The sequence below is a fragment of the Oncorhynchus masou genome, chromosome 20 (assembly GCF_036934945.1).
Source record: "Oncorhynchus masou masou isolate Uvic2021 chromosome 20, UVic_Omas_1.1, whole genome shotgun sequence".
Lineage (NCBI taxonomy): Eukaryota > Metazoa > Chordata > Actinopteri > Salmoniformes > Salmonidae > Oncorhynchus > Oncorhynchus masou.
The window spans coordinates 6260149-6277087 of NC_088231.1; the positions used below are offsets into that span (position 1 = coordinate 6260149).

At 40.2% G+C, this 16939-nt stretch overlaps 2 protein-coding genes and 1 long non-coding RNA gene across 5 annotated transcripts; 2 read left to right on the top strand and 1 right to left on the bottom strand.

Moving 5' to 3' along the window:
• The first annotated feature begins 940 nt into the window (after positions 1 to 940).
• LOC135506776 (probable E3 ubiquitin-protein ligase HERC3) lies at positions 941 to 6585 on the top strand. 3 transcript variants are annotated; one of them, XM_064926147.1, is made up of 11 exons: positions 941 to 1186; positions 2109 to 2234; positions 2452 to 2528; positions 2660 to 2875; positions 3191 to 3282; positions 3494 to 3624; positions 3767 to 3891; positions 4069 to 4145; positions 5574 to 5632; positions 5787 to 5839; positions 5987 to 6585. In XM_064926147.1, exons 4-10 carry the CDS (start codon positions 2671 to 2673, stop codon positions 5836 to 5838), a joined length of 741 nt encoding a protein of 246 aa, XP_064782219.1. In that variant the 5' UTR covers positions 941 to 1186; positions 2109 to 2234; positions 2452 to 2528; positions 2660 to 2670; the 3' UTR covers position 5839; positions 5987 to 6585. The 3 variants fall into 3 exon arrangements, with proteins under 3 accessions (XP_064782219.1, XP_064782217.1, XP_064782218.1); XM_064926145.1 differs by having other exon boundaries at positions 942 to 1186; positions 5753 to 5839; XM_064926146.1 differs by lacking the exon at positions 2452 to 2528 and having other exon boundaries at positions 942 to 1186; positions 5753 to 5839.
• A 4999-nt stretch (positions 6586 to 11584) lies between these two features.
• On the bottom strand, positions 11585 to 14055 carry LOC135506777 (endonuclease domain-containing 1 protein-like). Its single transcript, XM_064926149.1, has 3 exons — positions 13958 to 14055; positions 12980 to 13348; positions 11585 to 12687 (listed from the first exon to the last, which is right to left on the bottom strand). The coding sequence occupies exons 2-3, from the start codon at positions 13337 to 13339 to the stop codon at positions 12106 to 12108; spliced, it is 942 nt and encodes a 313-aa protein (XP_064782221.1). The 5' UTR covers positions 13340 to 13348; positions 13958 to 14055; the 3' UTR covers positions 11585 to 12105.
• A 1062-nt stretch (positions 14056 to 15117) lies between these two features.
• Positions 15118 to 16915, top strand: LOC135506783 (uncharacterized). The gene is made up of 4 exons (XR_010450565.1): positions 15118 to 15364; positions 16287 to 16412; positions 16629 to 16705; positions 16837 to 16915. It is a non-coding gene; the product is annotated as an uncharacterized LOC135506783 (long non-coding RNA).
• Positions 16916 to 16939: the final 24 nt, after the last annotated feature.

Below are 16939 nucleotides of genomic sequence, written 5' to 3' on the forward strand. Positions count from 1 at the left end.
GTCATAAATATCTATATTTTTCTGCTCGGGATGTGCACGGTTAAATTTAAATAGTTACATAGTTTAATGGAGGTGATAGGAGGAAACTGAGGATGAATCAACAATATTGCAGGTCCTCCGCAGGTCCTCCACAATACTAACCTAATTGACAGAGTGAAAAGCAAGAAGCCTGTTCAGCAATTACACTTTTGTCCTGAACACAAAGTGTTATGTTTGGGGAAAATCCAATACAACACATTACTAAGTACCAAGCTCCATATTTTAAAGTTGTGGCTGCATCATGCTATGGGTATGCTTGTAAACATTAAGGACTGGGGAGTTTTTCAGGATGAAAAATAAACGGACTGGAGCGTAGCACAGGCAAAATCCTAGAGGTAAACCCGGTTCCGTCTGCTTTCCACCAGACACTGGGAGATGAATTCACATTTCAGCAGAACAATAAGATAAAACACAAGGCCTGGAGTTGCTTACCAAGAAGACAGTGAATATTCCTGAGTGGCTGAGTTACAGTTTTGACTTAAATCTACTTGAAAATGTAAGATAAGACCTTAAAATGGTTGTCTAGCAATGATCATCAATCAGTTTGACAGAGTTCGAAAATAATAATGGGCAAATGTTGCGCAATCCAGGTGTGGAAAACCCTTAGAGACTTACCCAGAAAGACTCACAGGTGTAATCGCTGCCAGAGGTGATTCTATAAAGTATAGACTCAGAGGTGTGAATATTTATGTAAAATAAACATTTCTGTGTTTAATTTTCTATAAATTTGCAATAAAAATGTAAAAACATGTTTTCACTTTGTCATTATGGGGTATTGTGTGTAGATGAGTGAAATAAACAAATATTTAATACATTTTTTTAGATTCAGGCAATAACACAACAAAATGTGTAATAAGTATGAATACTTTCTGAAGGCATTGAAGCCAAGCCTGAATCCGACGAGACTTTCAATACAATCTCTCTCTAATCGGAACCAGGCTACGCAACGATCAGGACAGCGCGGAGTCGACGAGACATATGGCTCGGGAAACGTAGCTCAATCCAGTGATGGGATACTGCGGTGTACTCCTAATTATCCCAACGGACACATCTAGAATATTTAAATACTGCTAGTTTTTAATGACTAGTATTTTCGTCAGCATGTTACAGCTAATGCAATAGCAGCCGATTCTATTCTAGCGTTGGGGTGAGTAGCTACAGGAAGTGTTGTCGAATCCAATAGAATAGTTTACTCCAGTCAAGACAGGCACTGTTGTATGGGATGATAATAAATAACATTGTTGCTGCTGCAAATTAGATATCTATGGGGGTGATAAGGGACATTTATACGTCTAGGTAACCGTACCACCTGACATGACATGATACCAGCACCCTACTAACAGCTGCGTGACTCCTGCGTTACGTGTCTGACTTACGTGACATGATTACCAACGACTTTCTTACGTCTACATCACGTGTTAATGAAAGTCATAATGTGCATAGTTTATATTTACATGAATTCAATCTCAACCATACATGTTAGAAACGTGCAATGTATCAACTGGGTGGTAACGTTTCAAGAATTGGCATGTGTGTCAAATTCGTCAGTATATTGTAGGTTATTTCCTAGATAACTGGGCTGCTTTTGTCAGTAGATGTTTAATATTCGGCCTTGCGTCAACAAGTAGCCTAATCCAAACTGTAAATTATGTTTTTAGTCTGTTTTCTTTTGTGCCCTCAATAAATACCCTTGCAGTTTATATATTAGGCCCACAGGGCTACTTTATAAACATCCCTATGACGACCTAGATTTCTGTTTGTGAAATTCATTCAAGGTTCATTTTCGTTTCCTGATTTGTTGATGATGATGAGTCTTTCTGTATGTCATATGGTTGGTTGCGGTCATATAAACCCATCATTGAGTCGGACACATCGGTAGGTGCCCTTCTTCAAGTGTTAGAATCTGTATGGACTAGTTTAAGAATATAACACAACAATGATTTCATGGGGAGAGGATAGTCATAATGGCTTTGGTTTAGTGAAGCCGAATGGTTTAGATACGACCAAAACGAATATTAGTTGAGTTAATTTGATACACCTTAAATCTAAAATTCAGGGTCTGTCCGCAGGTAACAGTGTGGTCACGTTTATCAGAAATAATGGGAGACTAGTGTCTGTCGCACGGATTCAAGAGGACCAAGATGGGAGAAGATTCACAGGGAAACGTTCTGCTTGGACAAGGCCAATATTCTCAGGTGGGTTCCATTCCATAATGATACATTTACATGTAGCCTACCCTCAAAAACGGGAGCAATGCCTTATAGTAATTCAGTGTCAATGTTTTGGTTGACATTGGTTGTCACCATCACATTCAAATAGCGAAAGTATAAGATAAAAAAAATTGTCATCTAATTCAAATGTGCCAACTCTAATCGTATTAATCTGTTCATTTTATATTTTTTTTTCTATCAGACCATTGGATAACCTATGTAACCGCCAGGTAGCTCATGTTGCATGTGGAGACCAGCATTCAATTTTACTAACTCAGGGTAAATGACCATTAACACACCTCTAATCACTGTTTCACAATGCAACTTAACCAAAACAGTCTAACCTTTCAAAACTGTAATTCTGTACAATGTTCTCATTGTATGGTTGCTTACTTCTGATTTCTGTTCAGATGGTGGGGTCATGGGGTCAGAACACCAGCAGTCAGCTGGGTTCGGGGTGGGGCAAGCCCAGGACCATGTCCCCCAAGCCCCTGAAGTCTCTATCAGGGATCCCCCTGGTTCAGATCACTGCAGGGGGAGACCACAGTTTCGCTCTGTCCCTTTCTGGAGCTGTGTTCGGCCGGGGCAAGAACACCGCCGGGCAACTGAACCTGGGGACACAACAAGTACAGTATACATTACACAATAGCATATGTGTTAAATATATTTAAATAATCAAGGTCCAGACCGAAGACCATGAACAGTACATTATTTGAAACAGGTGTGTTAGTGTTGGGTTTAAACAAAAGTCTTCCCACTCAGTAGTTCTCTCAGGCTGCAGCTGGAGACACCTGATTTATCTATTATCAACCACATTTCTTTGTAGTTGAAAAACTATTTTGACCAGGATGCGAGAACAAAATTGTGTCATGTGTGTGATATGAGGTATGTGTTGTTTTGTAAATAAAAAATAATAATTAAATGAACCCAATTTTCTGTAGACAGATGTGCTCCAGCTCCTGTTGATTGCCTGAATCTGAAGAAGACTGTTTTGATTTCATGTGGAGGAGAACATACTGTCGTTCTGACAAAGGTTGTATATCTGTCTGACATAATTACACTTTTCCCTATCATTTGAGCTAAATGTTGTTTAGACCATACAATATGTCTTCCTTTTATGTGTACTTATTTAAATGGGTGTCTCAATGTTGTAGTTTTTAGTTCCCTGGAAATTCGTATTGAAACGTCCTAATTAACTAGAGGATAACACTGTATGATAACAGTCTGGATTGATTTTGTTCTAGGGAAGTGTGGTGTTCACATTTGGCTCAGGCCGCTATGGACAGCTTGCACACAACTCTCTCCGAGATGAACTACGACCTCGAGTGGTGGCGCAACTTTGTGGATTAAAGGTGACCCAGATAGCCTGTGGAAGGTAGGTTACACTTATTAGACATGATCTGGAATTGACAAAATCTTGTGTAGGACTGTTTTGGTTATTTTCATCTTAGCATAAGACCTTTTTAGAATTCATTGTTGATTTGAGAAATGTTTTCTCTGTCCGTTTGCCACATTAGACACCACACATTAGCATTTGTGAGGCCTTCCAATAAGATCTACTCATTTGGGTGCGGAGAGCAAGGGCAGCTGGGAAATGGAGTAAAGATTGATCAGTCTGTGCCCCTTCCAGTACAACTGCCAGGTAAAACATTCATTTATGGTATAACATTAGCCAGAGTACACACTTTTTCAGAACAGATCAAACTTGAATAAAAGTCCACTCAACAAAATGCGTATTTCAATACTCAACTAAAATAACAGGAAGTAAGGCATGAAATAACCTTAACTTGATCATCAACTATTTTTGTCAACATTTCAGACCAGATTGATGACCAGAAAATTGAACACATTTTTGCTGGAGGAAACCATTCCTTTGCGTTGTGCACTCTTGGTCAGGTATGGACACAATTTGGTTTGAAACAATGAGTTAGCAAAACAGGACATAGTTTGATACGTTGCATCACATTGTCATCTTCCCAGGAGTCTGAAGAAAGGTCAATCTCAGGTCAAGTGACACAACAAGCATTAGATTAAGAAATCATTGACAAATGGATCTCAGAATGTGATTCAAAATCATGGAAAATTTACAGAAGTTAGTATGATAGTTACTTAAATAATTTACAGTTGTTGTTATTTAAAACTAAATGCATGCTCTTCAACCGATCGCTACCCGCACCTGCCCGCCTGTCCAACATCACTACTCTGGACGGCTCTGATTTAGAATACGTGGACAACTACAAATACTTAGGTGTCTGGTTAGACTGTAAACTCTCCTTCCAGACCCATATCAAATATCTCCAATCCAAAGCTAAATCTAGAATTGGCCTCCCTATTTTGCAACAAAGCATCCTTCACTCATGCTGCCAAACATACCCTTGTAAAACTGACCATCCTACCAATCCTCGACTTTGGCGATGTCATTTACAAAATAGCCTCCAATACCCTACTCAACAAATTGGATGCAGTCTATCACAGTGCAATCCGTTTTGTCACCAAAGCACCATATACTACCCACCATTGCGACCTGTACACTCTCGTTGGCTGGCCCTCGCTTCATACTCTTCGCCAAACCCACTGGCTCCATGTCATCTACAAGACCCTGCTAGGTAAAGTCCCCCCTTATCTCAGCTCGCTGGTCACCATAGCATCTCCCACTTGTAGCACACGCTCCAGCAGGTATATCTCTCTAGTCACCCCCAAAACCAATTCTTTCTTTGGCCGCCTCTCCTTCCAGTTCTCTGCTGCCAATGACTGGAACGAACTACAAAAAGCACTGAAACTGGAAACACTTATCTCCCTCACTAGCTTTAAGCACCAACTGTCAGAGCAGCTCACAGATTACTGCACCTGTACATAGCCCACCTATATTTTAGCCCAAACAACTACCTCTTTCCCTACTGTATTTAATTAATTAATTTCTTTTGCTCCTTTGCACCCCATTATTTTTATTTCTACTTTGCACATTCTTCCATTGCAAATCTACCATTCCAGTGTTTTACTTGCTATATTGTATTTACTTTGCCACCATGGCCTTTTTTTGCCTTTACCTCCCTTATCTCACCTCATTTGCTCACATCGTATATAGACTTATTTATACTGTATTATTGACTGTATGTTTGTTTTACTCCATGTGTAACTCTGTGTCGTTGTATGTGTCGAACTGCTTTGCTTTATCTTGGCCAGGTCGCAATTGTAAATGAGAACTTGTTCTCAACTTGCCTACCTGGTTAAATAAAGGTGAAATAAAAAAATAAAAAAAATCCTTATTTTGTTTATGTACGGTCACATACTGAACTGAAATATTACTCAATCTTGTATTTGCAGGAAATCACAAAAATGTTTTCTTCTGCATCATGTTTAAATGGGAGCTTTCTTGATAAAAGGTAACAGTATTTAATATTGGTTCAAATACATGATTGCCTTATGTTTGAAATATTACATTATTGAAGAATACTGATGTCAATATGGCCTAGATATTGACAATTATTTACTGGTTTTATTAGTAGTGACAAACATTTCCAAACCTCACCTAAACAGTCTGGCCTGGATTTGTCTCACCGGAAGCTGGCGAAAAAGGACAACGTTTTGAGGTATTTTCTGAATAAATATATAAATTGATATGTAACCGTATTCTGACATGTATCGTTGATTGCACATTGAATTGCTGAAATACTTCTAAATTGTTGTCATTATCATTTGAACGAGGGACGATTCACACACCTCTATCATTGAACTAGGTTGAAGCTGTTGTCCAGCACACACTGCTTCCCTCCCTGTATGAGGAGCCCATTGGAGTGGAGGGCTTGAGGGTCTACCTGGTTCTCCCTGAGCCCTGGAGGGTCCTTCACAAACAGCACAGATGGACAGATCTCACCGAACCCCTCTTTTACGCTGCTGCTACTCTCTGTTCATTATATATGAAAAGTTACTTTAACTATACATTCATGTACATACTACCTCAATTGGCCCGACCAACCAGTGCTTGGCTAACCGGCTATCTGCATTGTGTCCCACCACATGCCAACCCCTATTTTTACGCTACTGCTACTCTCTGTTCATCATATCTGCATAGTCACTTTAACTATACCTACATGTACTGTACATGCTACCTCAATAATCCTGACTAACCAGTGTCTGTATATAGCCTTGCTACTGTTATTTTCAAATGTCTTTTTACTGTTGTTTTATTTCTTTACTTATCTACACACACCTACACACATACTTATTTTTTTCTCGCACTATTGGTTAGAGCCTGTAAGTATGCATTTCACTGTAAGGTCTACACCTGTTGTTTTCGGCGCACGTGACAAATAAACTTTGATTTGATTTGCTGCTATCCTCAGACTGCACCCCAACAAGCTGCAGGTCCTCGGTAATGTTGCCCTCCATTTATATTGTTTAAAGTGTGTCACCCCAAATTCAACGAATCAACAATAACGTAGTCGTAAATCTGTTTGTGCTGTTTCCAACTTCTTTTGTTCTTTCGCTGTCTGGCAGATTTAGACTAGGCAAAACCAGTGATTATTTTTATTGAGTGTGGTATTCCTGGGCTAAAACTAAATGTGTACACTGTCGTGTTGCCCCTGGAATGATAGTGAAGTAGACCAAATTCTATACCCCCACAAAATAGTTTGAGAAAGTAATCTGTGTGTTACCATGTCCTGTCGGTGACTGCTGGTCCGCATTGAAGCCCTCTCTCATGACCAAGCACATTGGGGTGTGGAAGAAGGCCATGTCTGTGATTTTGACAAGGAAACATATTCTACGCACCTGTGACCCAAGGATCAAACACCACACAATTTCCCCCCCCGATGTTCACAACATGGACAGCTATTTATTTATGATACACATTGAATTGCACATTTCCATTCAGTGTGCAATTAATGAAGTAGCTGTCTAACCCCGGGGTCTCAAGCGAAGCTGGGCGCCATTTCACAAGAACAACTGCCTTATAGTCGCACGCAGTTAGCTGTTAGGATGTTACTCCATCTCCTCTTTTCCGTGGATGGATTCCAATAGCTCCTAAGAGAGCTTTAGGCTCTGTGGCCGCTCACAGCCTTGATCTCTCTGGCCTCCAGACCTGCATCAGAGAGCAGCTGGATGTTAGTCGTCTTGATGCAGTGGTTGGTATACCTACGGGATGTGCCGGCCTCCTAGAGAGAGAGAACGAGCAATTAATAATAGAAGTATGACAATGATTCCATTAATGTTTATTCTATTCATATGACTGTATAGCAGCCTAGCTATTTGAACAAAATGTTATACCTTGCACAGACGGAGCAGCATTGATGAAAGGGTGTTGAGTCCCATTGGCTCTGGTATACCACACCGTTGTCGTTGGATAGCTTTCGTCTGGTTAACAATGGGAATTCAAAACCACCCTTCATAAAACTATATATGGCAGAAATGTCACTTATCAGAGGGCAAGATGGAGCCTATTAGACAAGTGTCCTGGGGTTGATTTGGGATTCATGGTGAACATGTTCTGCAACCTGGCTAAAATGTTTTGATGCATTGATTTGACAAATGGTTTGCTTCACCATATCAATTGAGGGCATTTCCCCCCTAGAACACTGTGTATGAAGGAGAGTACCATGCTGGGCATCCCAACATCGTCACATTCTGGGAGGTGTTTGAGGAACTGACAGAGGATCAAAAGAAAGCGTTCCTGTGTAAGTATGGAACGTTTTCATTGTAACAGATGAACCAATAACGTAGGCTACTGAGAATAAAGTTCTATTCTGTCATTCACTGCCCTCTCCCTTTTACCACCTTTGCCCCTTCAGTGTTCCTGACTGGCTGTGATCGTGTGCCCATCCTGGGTATGAACCAGATCAGGATGAGGGTCCAAACCCTTCTCAACTCCTCCCAACAGCATTTCCCAGAGGCGCTGACCTGTCACTCTCTGTTGCAGCTGCCCATCTACCCCTCCAAATAGACACTACAGAGCAGGCTTATAGAAGCTGTTGGCCACAACAGAGGCTTCTGGAATGAATAATGGGTGTTTTGTGTTGCTGCTGTGTATAGTCCTCTCCTGTGTTCATCTTTTCATTGTTCCATAGTTGGGTGTAAGATTTGGATTGTTTTAATGTAGGGTTGTATTTCAAATCCTAACTTGAGATCTGTGCAGTACTATGACAGTATCATATTGCATTCACCAAATTTGATTAAAACATTTATAAATCAAAAAGTACAGCATGGTTTGTGCCTGCACATTAAACAACACATTAACAAAAATGATAACAACCAAGATACAAGGAAATCCCAAAGTATTTGAAATAATCTAAATGTTAAAAGGAAGCATATCAGGTTTTCAGTTGAACACCAGAACTATGCATTTACAAGACCCACCAAATGATTCATTACAGAAATCAATGAGAGCATAATATCCCTGCAGTTAGGTGGCACACAATAAGGCACAGATCATTTGACACATCCTTCTCAACCATGTTCCCCCAATTCACAATATAGGGCAGCATTGAACTCAAGATGCTCTATAGTGCAGCGCACTATAAGATTCTTTTAAAGGTAATTTACACTTCAGCAGACATGCCAGCATTTACCATGAATGTGATCTCAGTGAACATCGGGGACAAGGCCTTTAAAAGGTGTATTTTGGGTTGCATCGTGCCCTGACATGAAAAAAAACTCCAGGCTCATGATTTGAGCACCACTGAAAGCTACTTATATTTAGAATACTACTCAAGTTCATAGCACTTCTAAATGAGTCATTTTCCTTTGTGAACATGATTCCATTTCCAAAAAGACATACATACTGTTCAAATGACGAATACTTAATTCCCTTTGAATAGAGATGCTCATGTGAACAAAGTCGTATCGGGTTTTAAGACACTATATAGAGGTCATGTTAAAGGTACAGTCAGCCGTGATTAAATTACAAACATTACTCTTTGATTTTTAAAAGATTAGTGAAAAATAGATCACTTCCAGATCAGTGGAGGCTGCTGAGGGGAGGATGGCTCATAATAATGGGTGGAACGGAGTGTTTGATGTATTTCATACCATTCCACTGATTCCGCTCCACCAATTACCACATGCCCCTCCTCCCCAATTAAGGTGCCAACAACCTCCTGTGTTGCAGATAAATACAGTAAGTATATTTATGATCAGCGATCAACATGAGAGCTTCTAAATGAAACACCGCCCTCTGGTGTTTGTGGTCAGATTTAACAATGGAGTTCAGGAACGAGTTATTGGTGAACTCCACGGTACAGGGCCCGGGGGAGCATGGGTCCATCTCCAGCGGTCACATTGTTGGGTGCGGCCGTGATCAGGATGCTAGCGGACACGTACAAGGTGAGCTGTGGGCCATTGAGCGGGCCAGTAGCGGCCCAGGTTGAAACCGTTGATCCACACCTGGCCCTAGTGATTAAAACAAAACAAAGGAAAATCATTCACAAAAAGGCTACAAATAACGTACGTGTTCAGGATTCAGAAGTGTCAGGGACCATGAACAAATATGCTGCACTAGGGTATATGAAACTAACGTGGTTCAGTAAACAGTGCTTATGTGATGAGTAACCTTGTCTGAGATCTGAAGAGGTGTGTCTAAGGCAAATGCATCGGCTTTAGCTCGGAGGGCTAACACACCAGTCTTGTCATCACACAGAAGTCACAGGTCAGTTATACTGACCAAAACTATAAACGCAACATGTGACAATTTCAACGATTTTACAGAGATACAGTTCATATAAGGAAATATGTTTTTTTAATTCATTAGGCCCTAATCTATGTATTTCAGATGACTGGGAATAAAGATATACATCTGTTGGTAAAAAAAGTATGGACGTGGATCAGAAAACCAGACATTATCTAGTGTGACCACCATTTGCCTCATGGTGTACTCTGTTCACAACTTTGACATCAGCAACCCGCTCGCTCACACGACACCATACATGTGATCTGCAGTTGTGAGGCAGGTTGGACATACTGCCAGATTCTCTAAAACGACGTTGGAGGAGGCTTATGGTAGAAATATGAACATTCAATTATCTGGCAACAGCTTTGGTGGACATTCCAGCAGTCATCATGCCAATTGTTTGCTCCCTGAAAATTTGAGACTTCTGTGGCATTGTGTTGTGTGACAAAACTGCACGTTTTAGTGTCCTCAGCACAAGGTGCATGCACCTGTGTAACGATCATGCTGTTCAATCAGCTTCTTGATATGCCACACCTGTCAGGTGGATGGATTATCTTGGCAAAGAAGAAATGCTCACAAACAGGGATGTAAACAAATTTGTGCACAACATTTGAGAGAAATTAGCTTTTTGTGTGTATGGAACATTTCTGGGATCATTTATTTCAGCTCATGAAACATGGAACCAACACTTTGCATGTTGCGTTTCAGTGGAGGCTGCTGAGGGGAGGACAGCTCATAACAATGGAATGGAATGGCATCAAACACATGGAAACCATGTGTTTGATGTATTTAATACCACTCCACTAACTCTGCTCCAGACATTTACATGGGCCCGTCAACCTCAATTATGGTGTCACCAACCTCCTGTGTTGCGTTTATATTTTTGTTCAGTAATAGATGAGCTGGTTAAGAAGCTAGGATTTTTCTACAGAAACAGATCGTTCCTTTCTCTAAGCTGTGAGAAGCAGATTATTCAGTCAACTTTTTTATCTGTTCTTGATTATGGTGACATTAGTTATCAGATGCTGCTACTCTTAAACCTTTGGATGCCATCTACCATAGTGCCCTTCGTTTGGTTACAGATGACAGTTTGTGTATATACAGGGCATATACAGGGCACATTTGCAAAAGAGGCCTAGGTCTTAATATGTCTTCCCTGTTAAAATAAAGGTACAAAAATAAAATAAAAATATAATAAAAGTTTGGGTTGGCATTGGGCCTAGTGCAGATTCACCAAACCCTACAATGGTTTTGGTGTTTTATCATGGTACAATAAATTGAAATATAATGAACAAAGATACAATCAGACTCTGGAAGTTGGACAGATAAGATTTGTGTAACAATGGCACTGCATAGAGCAACAATATGCATTACATATTTTACCAATCCGATTTTTTTTTTTATCAGAGTAGATGGGAATGAAATAGAATCGACTGAGTTGTTCGACTGAGTCATGAATCACTACATCTCTATCTATGACATTTATGTCTGCAACTGACTGGCCCTTTTGTCTCCTTCCCAGTTTATGCACTTTATAGACCACTAGAGGGTAACGCGACCAAAGAAATCTCCCCCGACAGTATTGCTGCCTTTATCAGATCTCTTTTGACATAAAATACCAACAGGTTCATCAACAGCATGTAGAAAATGGTTCTGTAATATGTCGATGTACACATTTCCTATTTTCACAAAACAAGCTTTATTGGGTTATAGATTCATAGCAACAAGCATTCACAAAGACGTGGTTGCACAACTCTTGTGTGACCAAACAAACAAACATACGCTTTACGAATAATTACTACAAAGGATACGTTTTGAAATTGTAATACATTTTAACCACAAATTTGATCAATAGGATAATATTTATGGTCAGGGATTTGTTTAAAATATTGATGTAGCCTAAATCAGGGGTTTTCCCTCTTCTCAGGGATCCCAGCCATTTCTTGTATTTGAACTATTCCACAGTTAGCACACCTGACTCAACTAATAATCAAGTCGTTGAATAGGTGAATCAGGTGAGCTAAATTGTGAAACATCTGGCCACTGGCCGACATCGATATCATCTAACGGTTCAAAAATGTCATTATACAGTAGGCCTATACTAAATAGTAACAACAAATGTAAGAGCCTAAGCATTAATTCAAAATCCAAAACAATCATACCAGATATATTAGACAGGTCCACATCTATATTGGACTAACAACCATTAAAAATGTTGAAATTGTTGTCAACATTCAGTAGCCCTCTAAGCTTAGTCTCAAGGACTGTAACAGAGTTATACTCTGTAACAACACTGTGATCTGTGTTAGGACCCAAGGCACCTCCAGACTTGAGAGGTTTGTCGTTGTTGTCGGTGCAGCAGTAGGCATTCCAGTAGTGACTCGGAACATTGACTCGCTTGTTCTGGTCTACCCACGTGCTGCTTGGGACCACCCCAGTCACCACATACATCTTACTACAGCCTGCACTTAAAACATCCTTCAGCTTCTTCTCGTACTGGTTCCACGGCCCTTTGTTCATCTTCCCATCTTGCGGAGCTACGTTGGTATGGGTCATGGTGGCTTTGGATGCATCTTCTTTATGGTGTCCTGCGGGGTTTAGGTGCCCGCGGTCATATGAGCCAAAGTTGTCATTGAGAGCCTGACTCCAGCCCAGCTTGTATTTCCGTTGGTATTGTGTAGAGCGTTCACTGCAGCCAATGTTTTCATTGTATTTCTTGATCTCACCCAAGGATCCTTTCTTATCCATTTGCTGTGGTGGTAGGTCAGGATGCACAAGCTGAAAAATACAAACATTTACAAATTAGCCACTCCACTTCAAGATTTGTGGTAGCAGTCAAATACAACTCATTATTATATTACTGGTATTCTAGGCTACTGATATTTAGTCTGAAATTACAGTGTACGAAATACTACATTCTAGTGCTTATTGCATAATTACAATCACTTTCTAACCTGCTCTACAGCGAATGTCCTTTTCTACTGTAAATACTTGAACTACACTAATGTGTTGCATCATTATGTAGTTGTAGGACATTGAAAAGGTGATAATGAAAATGAAATATGCAAACCTGTGGTTCATAATAAACTATGGACCCCTCTCTGCCAGGGACCCCTTTGATATCCATTTCATAGGCAGCGTACAGAGGGATCCTCCTGCCACGGTCATACAGAGTGGCAAAGTAATAGTGGTTACCGTTTCTCTGACAAATGTATGCAGGAGAGGCAGCATTGTAAGCAGAGAGACATTTCTCTGGATTCTTTAAGTCCTCTGGGTTGGGCTCGGCTGGAGTGGGGAGAGCTATATTCAGACCGGACACTGGCGTATTTCTGAAGAAAGAATCTTTGCAGTTGTCGAAATTTGGAGCCACTTCCCCTCTGGCCCCCAACAAGGAGAGCAGACAGAGGGACAAGAGGGACAGAGTCACCATGCTGTGCCCCTGTGGAGAAAAACATCACAGATTAATCTATATTGCAATGTTTCCTTTACATTATGACTGTTTAAGGTCACAATTAGTCCCTAGAATCATCTCAAATCAGGTTATGAAAACCACCCAAGTTCCTGAAACATTATAGTTCCTGTTTACTGTAGTTTCCCAACATCTAGAGGTTGACTTCCTGCTTCTCATTTCTGGTTAAAGGTTGCTAAATGATCATGTTGCTTTAAGGTTATTAATGCTATAATCATATACACTCCAAACATATTGTTCATTTGTCAGAAGACACTTTAGGAAATCTAATCAAGTCAAATTGTATTAGTCAAATTCGCCAAATACAAAAAGTTCACCTTACAGTGAAATGCTTACGAGCCCCTAACCGATAGTGCAGTTAAAAAAAAATACAGATAAGAATAGCAGTATATTTCCTTAAGTGCATATATTGATTGCATGACACATTAGTATTGTTTCTTGCCTCTAGCCTATTTCATTTCCTTGTATGAAATAGTTTTTGCTGTGCTCGATACAGAGAACCTTGCATAATTGCATCGATTTTCGAAATAACCATAAGAAATTGAATATCCAAATAATTTGTTAGATTTTCAATCTCACCTTGTGAACTTGTTCAACAGTCCTTTGAATTGTCTCACTCCCTCAGAGGTCTGTAGTTTCAGAGTAAGCACTTCCTGATACTCTCTAGATACTGTACATTCTCCCTCCCTCCCTCCCTCCCTCCCTCCCTCCCTCCCTCCCTCCCTCCCTCCCTCCCTCCCTCCCTCCCTCCCTCCCTCCCTCCCTCCCTCCCTCCATAATCATTATGCCTAATTCTATGTCATAAATATCTATATTTTTCTGCTCGGGATGTGCACGGTTAAATTTAAATAGTTACATAGTTTAATGGAGGTGATAGGAGGAAACTGAGGATGAATCAACAATATTGCAGGTCCTCCGCAGGTCCTCCACAATACTAACCTAATTGACAGAGTGAAAAGCAAGAAGCCTGTTCAGCAATTACACTTTTGTCCTGAACACAAAGTGTTATGTTTGGGGAAAATCCAATACAACACATTACTAAGTACCAAGCTCCATATTTTAAAGTTGTGGCTGCATCATGCTATGGGTATGCTTGTAAACATTAAGGACTGGGGAGTTTTTCAGGATGAAAAATAAACGGACTGGAGCGTAGCACAGGCAAAATCCTAGAGGTAAACCCGGTTCCGTCTGCTTTCCACCAGACACTGGGAGATGAATTCACATTTCAGCAGAACAATAAGATAAAACACAAGGCCTGGAGTTGCTTACCAAGAAGACAGTGAATATTCCTGAGTGGCTGAGTTACAGTTTTGACTTAAATCTACTTGAAAATGTAAGATAAGACCTTAAAATGGTTGTCTAGCAATGATCATCAATCAGTTTGACAGAGTTCGAAAATAATAATGGGCAAATGTTGCGCAATCCAGGTGTGGAAAACCCTTAGAGACTTACCCAGAAAGACTCACAGGTGTAATCGCTGCCAGAGGTGATTCTATAAAGTATAGACTCAGAGGTGTGAATATTTATGTAAAATAAACATTTCTGTGTTTAATTTTCTATAAATTTGCAATAAAAATGTAAAAACATGTTTTCACTTTGTCATTATGGGGTATTGTGTGTAGATGAGTGAAATAAACAAATATTTAATACATTTTTTTTTAGATTCAGGCAATAACACAACAAAATGTGTAATAAGTATGAATACTTTCTGAAGGCATTGAAGCCAAGCCTGAATCCGACGAGACTTTCAATACAATCTCTCTCTAATCGGAACCAGGCTACGCAACGATCAGGACAGCGCGGAGTCGACGAGACATATGGCTCGGGAAACGTAGCTCAATCCAGTGATGGGATACTGCGGTGTACTCCTAATTATCCCAACGGACACATCTAGAATATTTAAATACTGCTAGTTTTTAATGACTAGTATTTTCGTCAGCATGTTACAGCTAATGCAATAGCAGCCGATTCTATTCTAGCGTTGGGGTGAGTAGCTACAGGAAGTGTTGTCGAATCCAATAGAATAGTTTACTCCAGTCAAGACAGGCACTGTTGTATGGGATGATAATAAATAACATTGTTGCTGCTGCAAATTAGATATCTATGGGGGTGATAAGGGACATTTATACGTCTAGGTAACCGTACCACCTGACATGACATGATACCAGCACCCTACTAACAGCTGCGTGACTCCTGCGTTACGTGTCTGACTTACGTGACATGATTACCAACGACTTTCTTACGTCTACATCACGTGTTAATGAAAGTCATAATGTGCATAGTTTATATTTACATGAATTCAATCTCAACCATACATGTTAGAAACGTGCAATGTATCAACTGGGTGGTAACGTTTCAAGAATTGGCATGTGTGTCAAATTCGTCAGTATATTGTAGGTTATTTCCTAGATAACTGGGCTGCTTTTGTCAGTAGATGTTTAATATTCGGCCTTGCGTCAACAAGTAGCCTAATCCAAACTGTAAATTATGTTTTTAGTCTGTTTTCTTTTGTGCCCTCAATAAATACCCTTGCAGTTTATATATTAGGCCCACAGGGCTACTTTATAAACATCCCTATGACGACCTAGATTTCTGTTTGTGAAATTCATTCAAGGTTCATTTTCGTTTCCTGATTTGTTGATGATGATGAGTCTTTCTGTATGTCATATGGTTGGTTGCGGTCATATAAACCCATCATTGAGTCGGACACATCGGTAGGTGCCCTTCTTCAAGTGTTAGAATCTGTATGGACTAGTTTAAGAATATAACACAACAATGATTTCATGGGGAGAGGATAGTCATAATGGCTTTGGTTTAGTGAAGCCGAATGGTTTAGATACGACCAAAACGAATATTAGTTGAGTTAATTTGATACACCTTAAATCTAAAATTCAGGGTCTGTCCGCAGGTAACAGTGTGGTCACGTTTATCAGAAATAATGGGAGACTAGTGTCTGTCGCACGGATTCAAGAGGACCAAGATGGGAGAAGATTCACAGGGAAACGTTCTGCTTGGACAAGGCCAATATTCTCAGGTGGGTTCCATTCCATAATGATACATTTACATGTAGCCTACCCTCAAAAACGGGAGCAATGCCTTATAGTAATTCAGTGTCAATGTTTTGGTTGACATTGGTTGTCACCATCACATTCAAATAGCGAAAGTATAAGATAAAAAAAATTGTCATCTAATTCAAATGTGCCAACTCTAATCGTATTAATCTGTTCATTTTATATTTTTTTTCTATCAGACCATTGGATAACCTATGTAACCGCCAGGTAGCTCATGTTGCATGTGGAGACCAGCATTCAATTTTACTAACTCAGGGTAAATGACCATTAACACACCTCTAATCACTGTTTCACAATGCAACTTAACCAAAACAGTCTAACCTTTCAAAACTGTAATTCTGTACAATGTTCTCATTGTATGGTTGCTTACTTCTGATTTCTGTTCAGATGGTGGGGTCATGGGGTCAGAACACCAGCGGTCAGCTGGGTTCGGGGTGGGGCAAGCCCAGGACCATGTCCCCCAAGCCCCTGAAGTCTCTATCAGGGATCC

What these genes read in the sequence shown, in the direction of transcription:
- LOC135506776 (XM_064926145.1), top strand. Translation starts at nt 2,671, where the DNA reads ATGGGGTCAGAACACCAGCAGTCAGCTGGGTTCGGGGTGGGGCAAGCC. An exon ending in CCTTCCAGTACAACTGCCAG is followed by an intron (nt 3,892 to 4,068) that starts GTAAAACATTCA and finishes TCAACATTTCAG; the next exon opens with ACCAGATTGATGACCAGAAA. An exon ending in CGTTGTGCACTCTTGGTCAG is followed by an intron (nt 4,146 to 5,573) that starts GTATGGACACAA and finishes TTGTATTTGCAG; the next exon opens with GAAATCACAAAAATGTTTTC.
- LOC135506777 (XM_064926149.1), bottom strand. Translation starts at nt 13,339, where the DNA reads ATGGTGACTCTGTCCCTCTTGTCCCTCTGTCTGCTCTCCTTGTTGGGG. An exon ending in TAGTTTATTATGAACCACAG is followed by an intron (nt 12,688 to 12,979) that starts GTTTGCATATTT and finishes TGTATTTTTCAG; the next exon opens with CTTGTGCATCCTGACCTACC.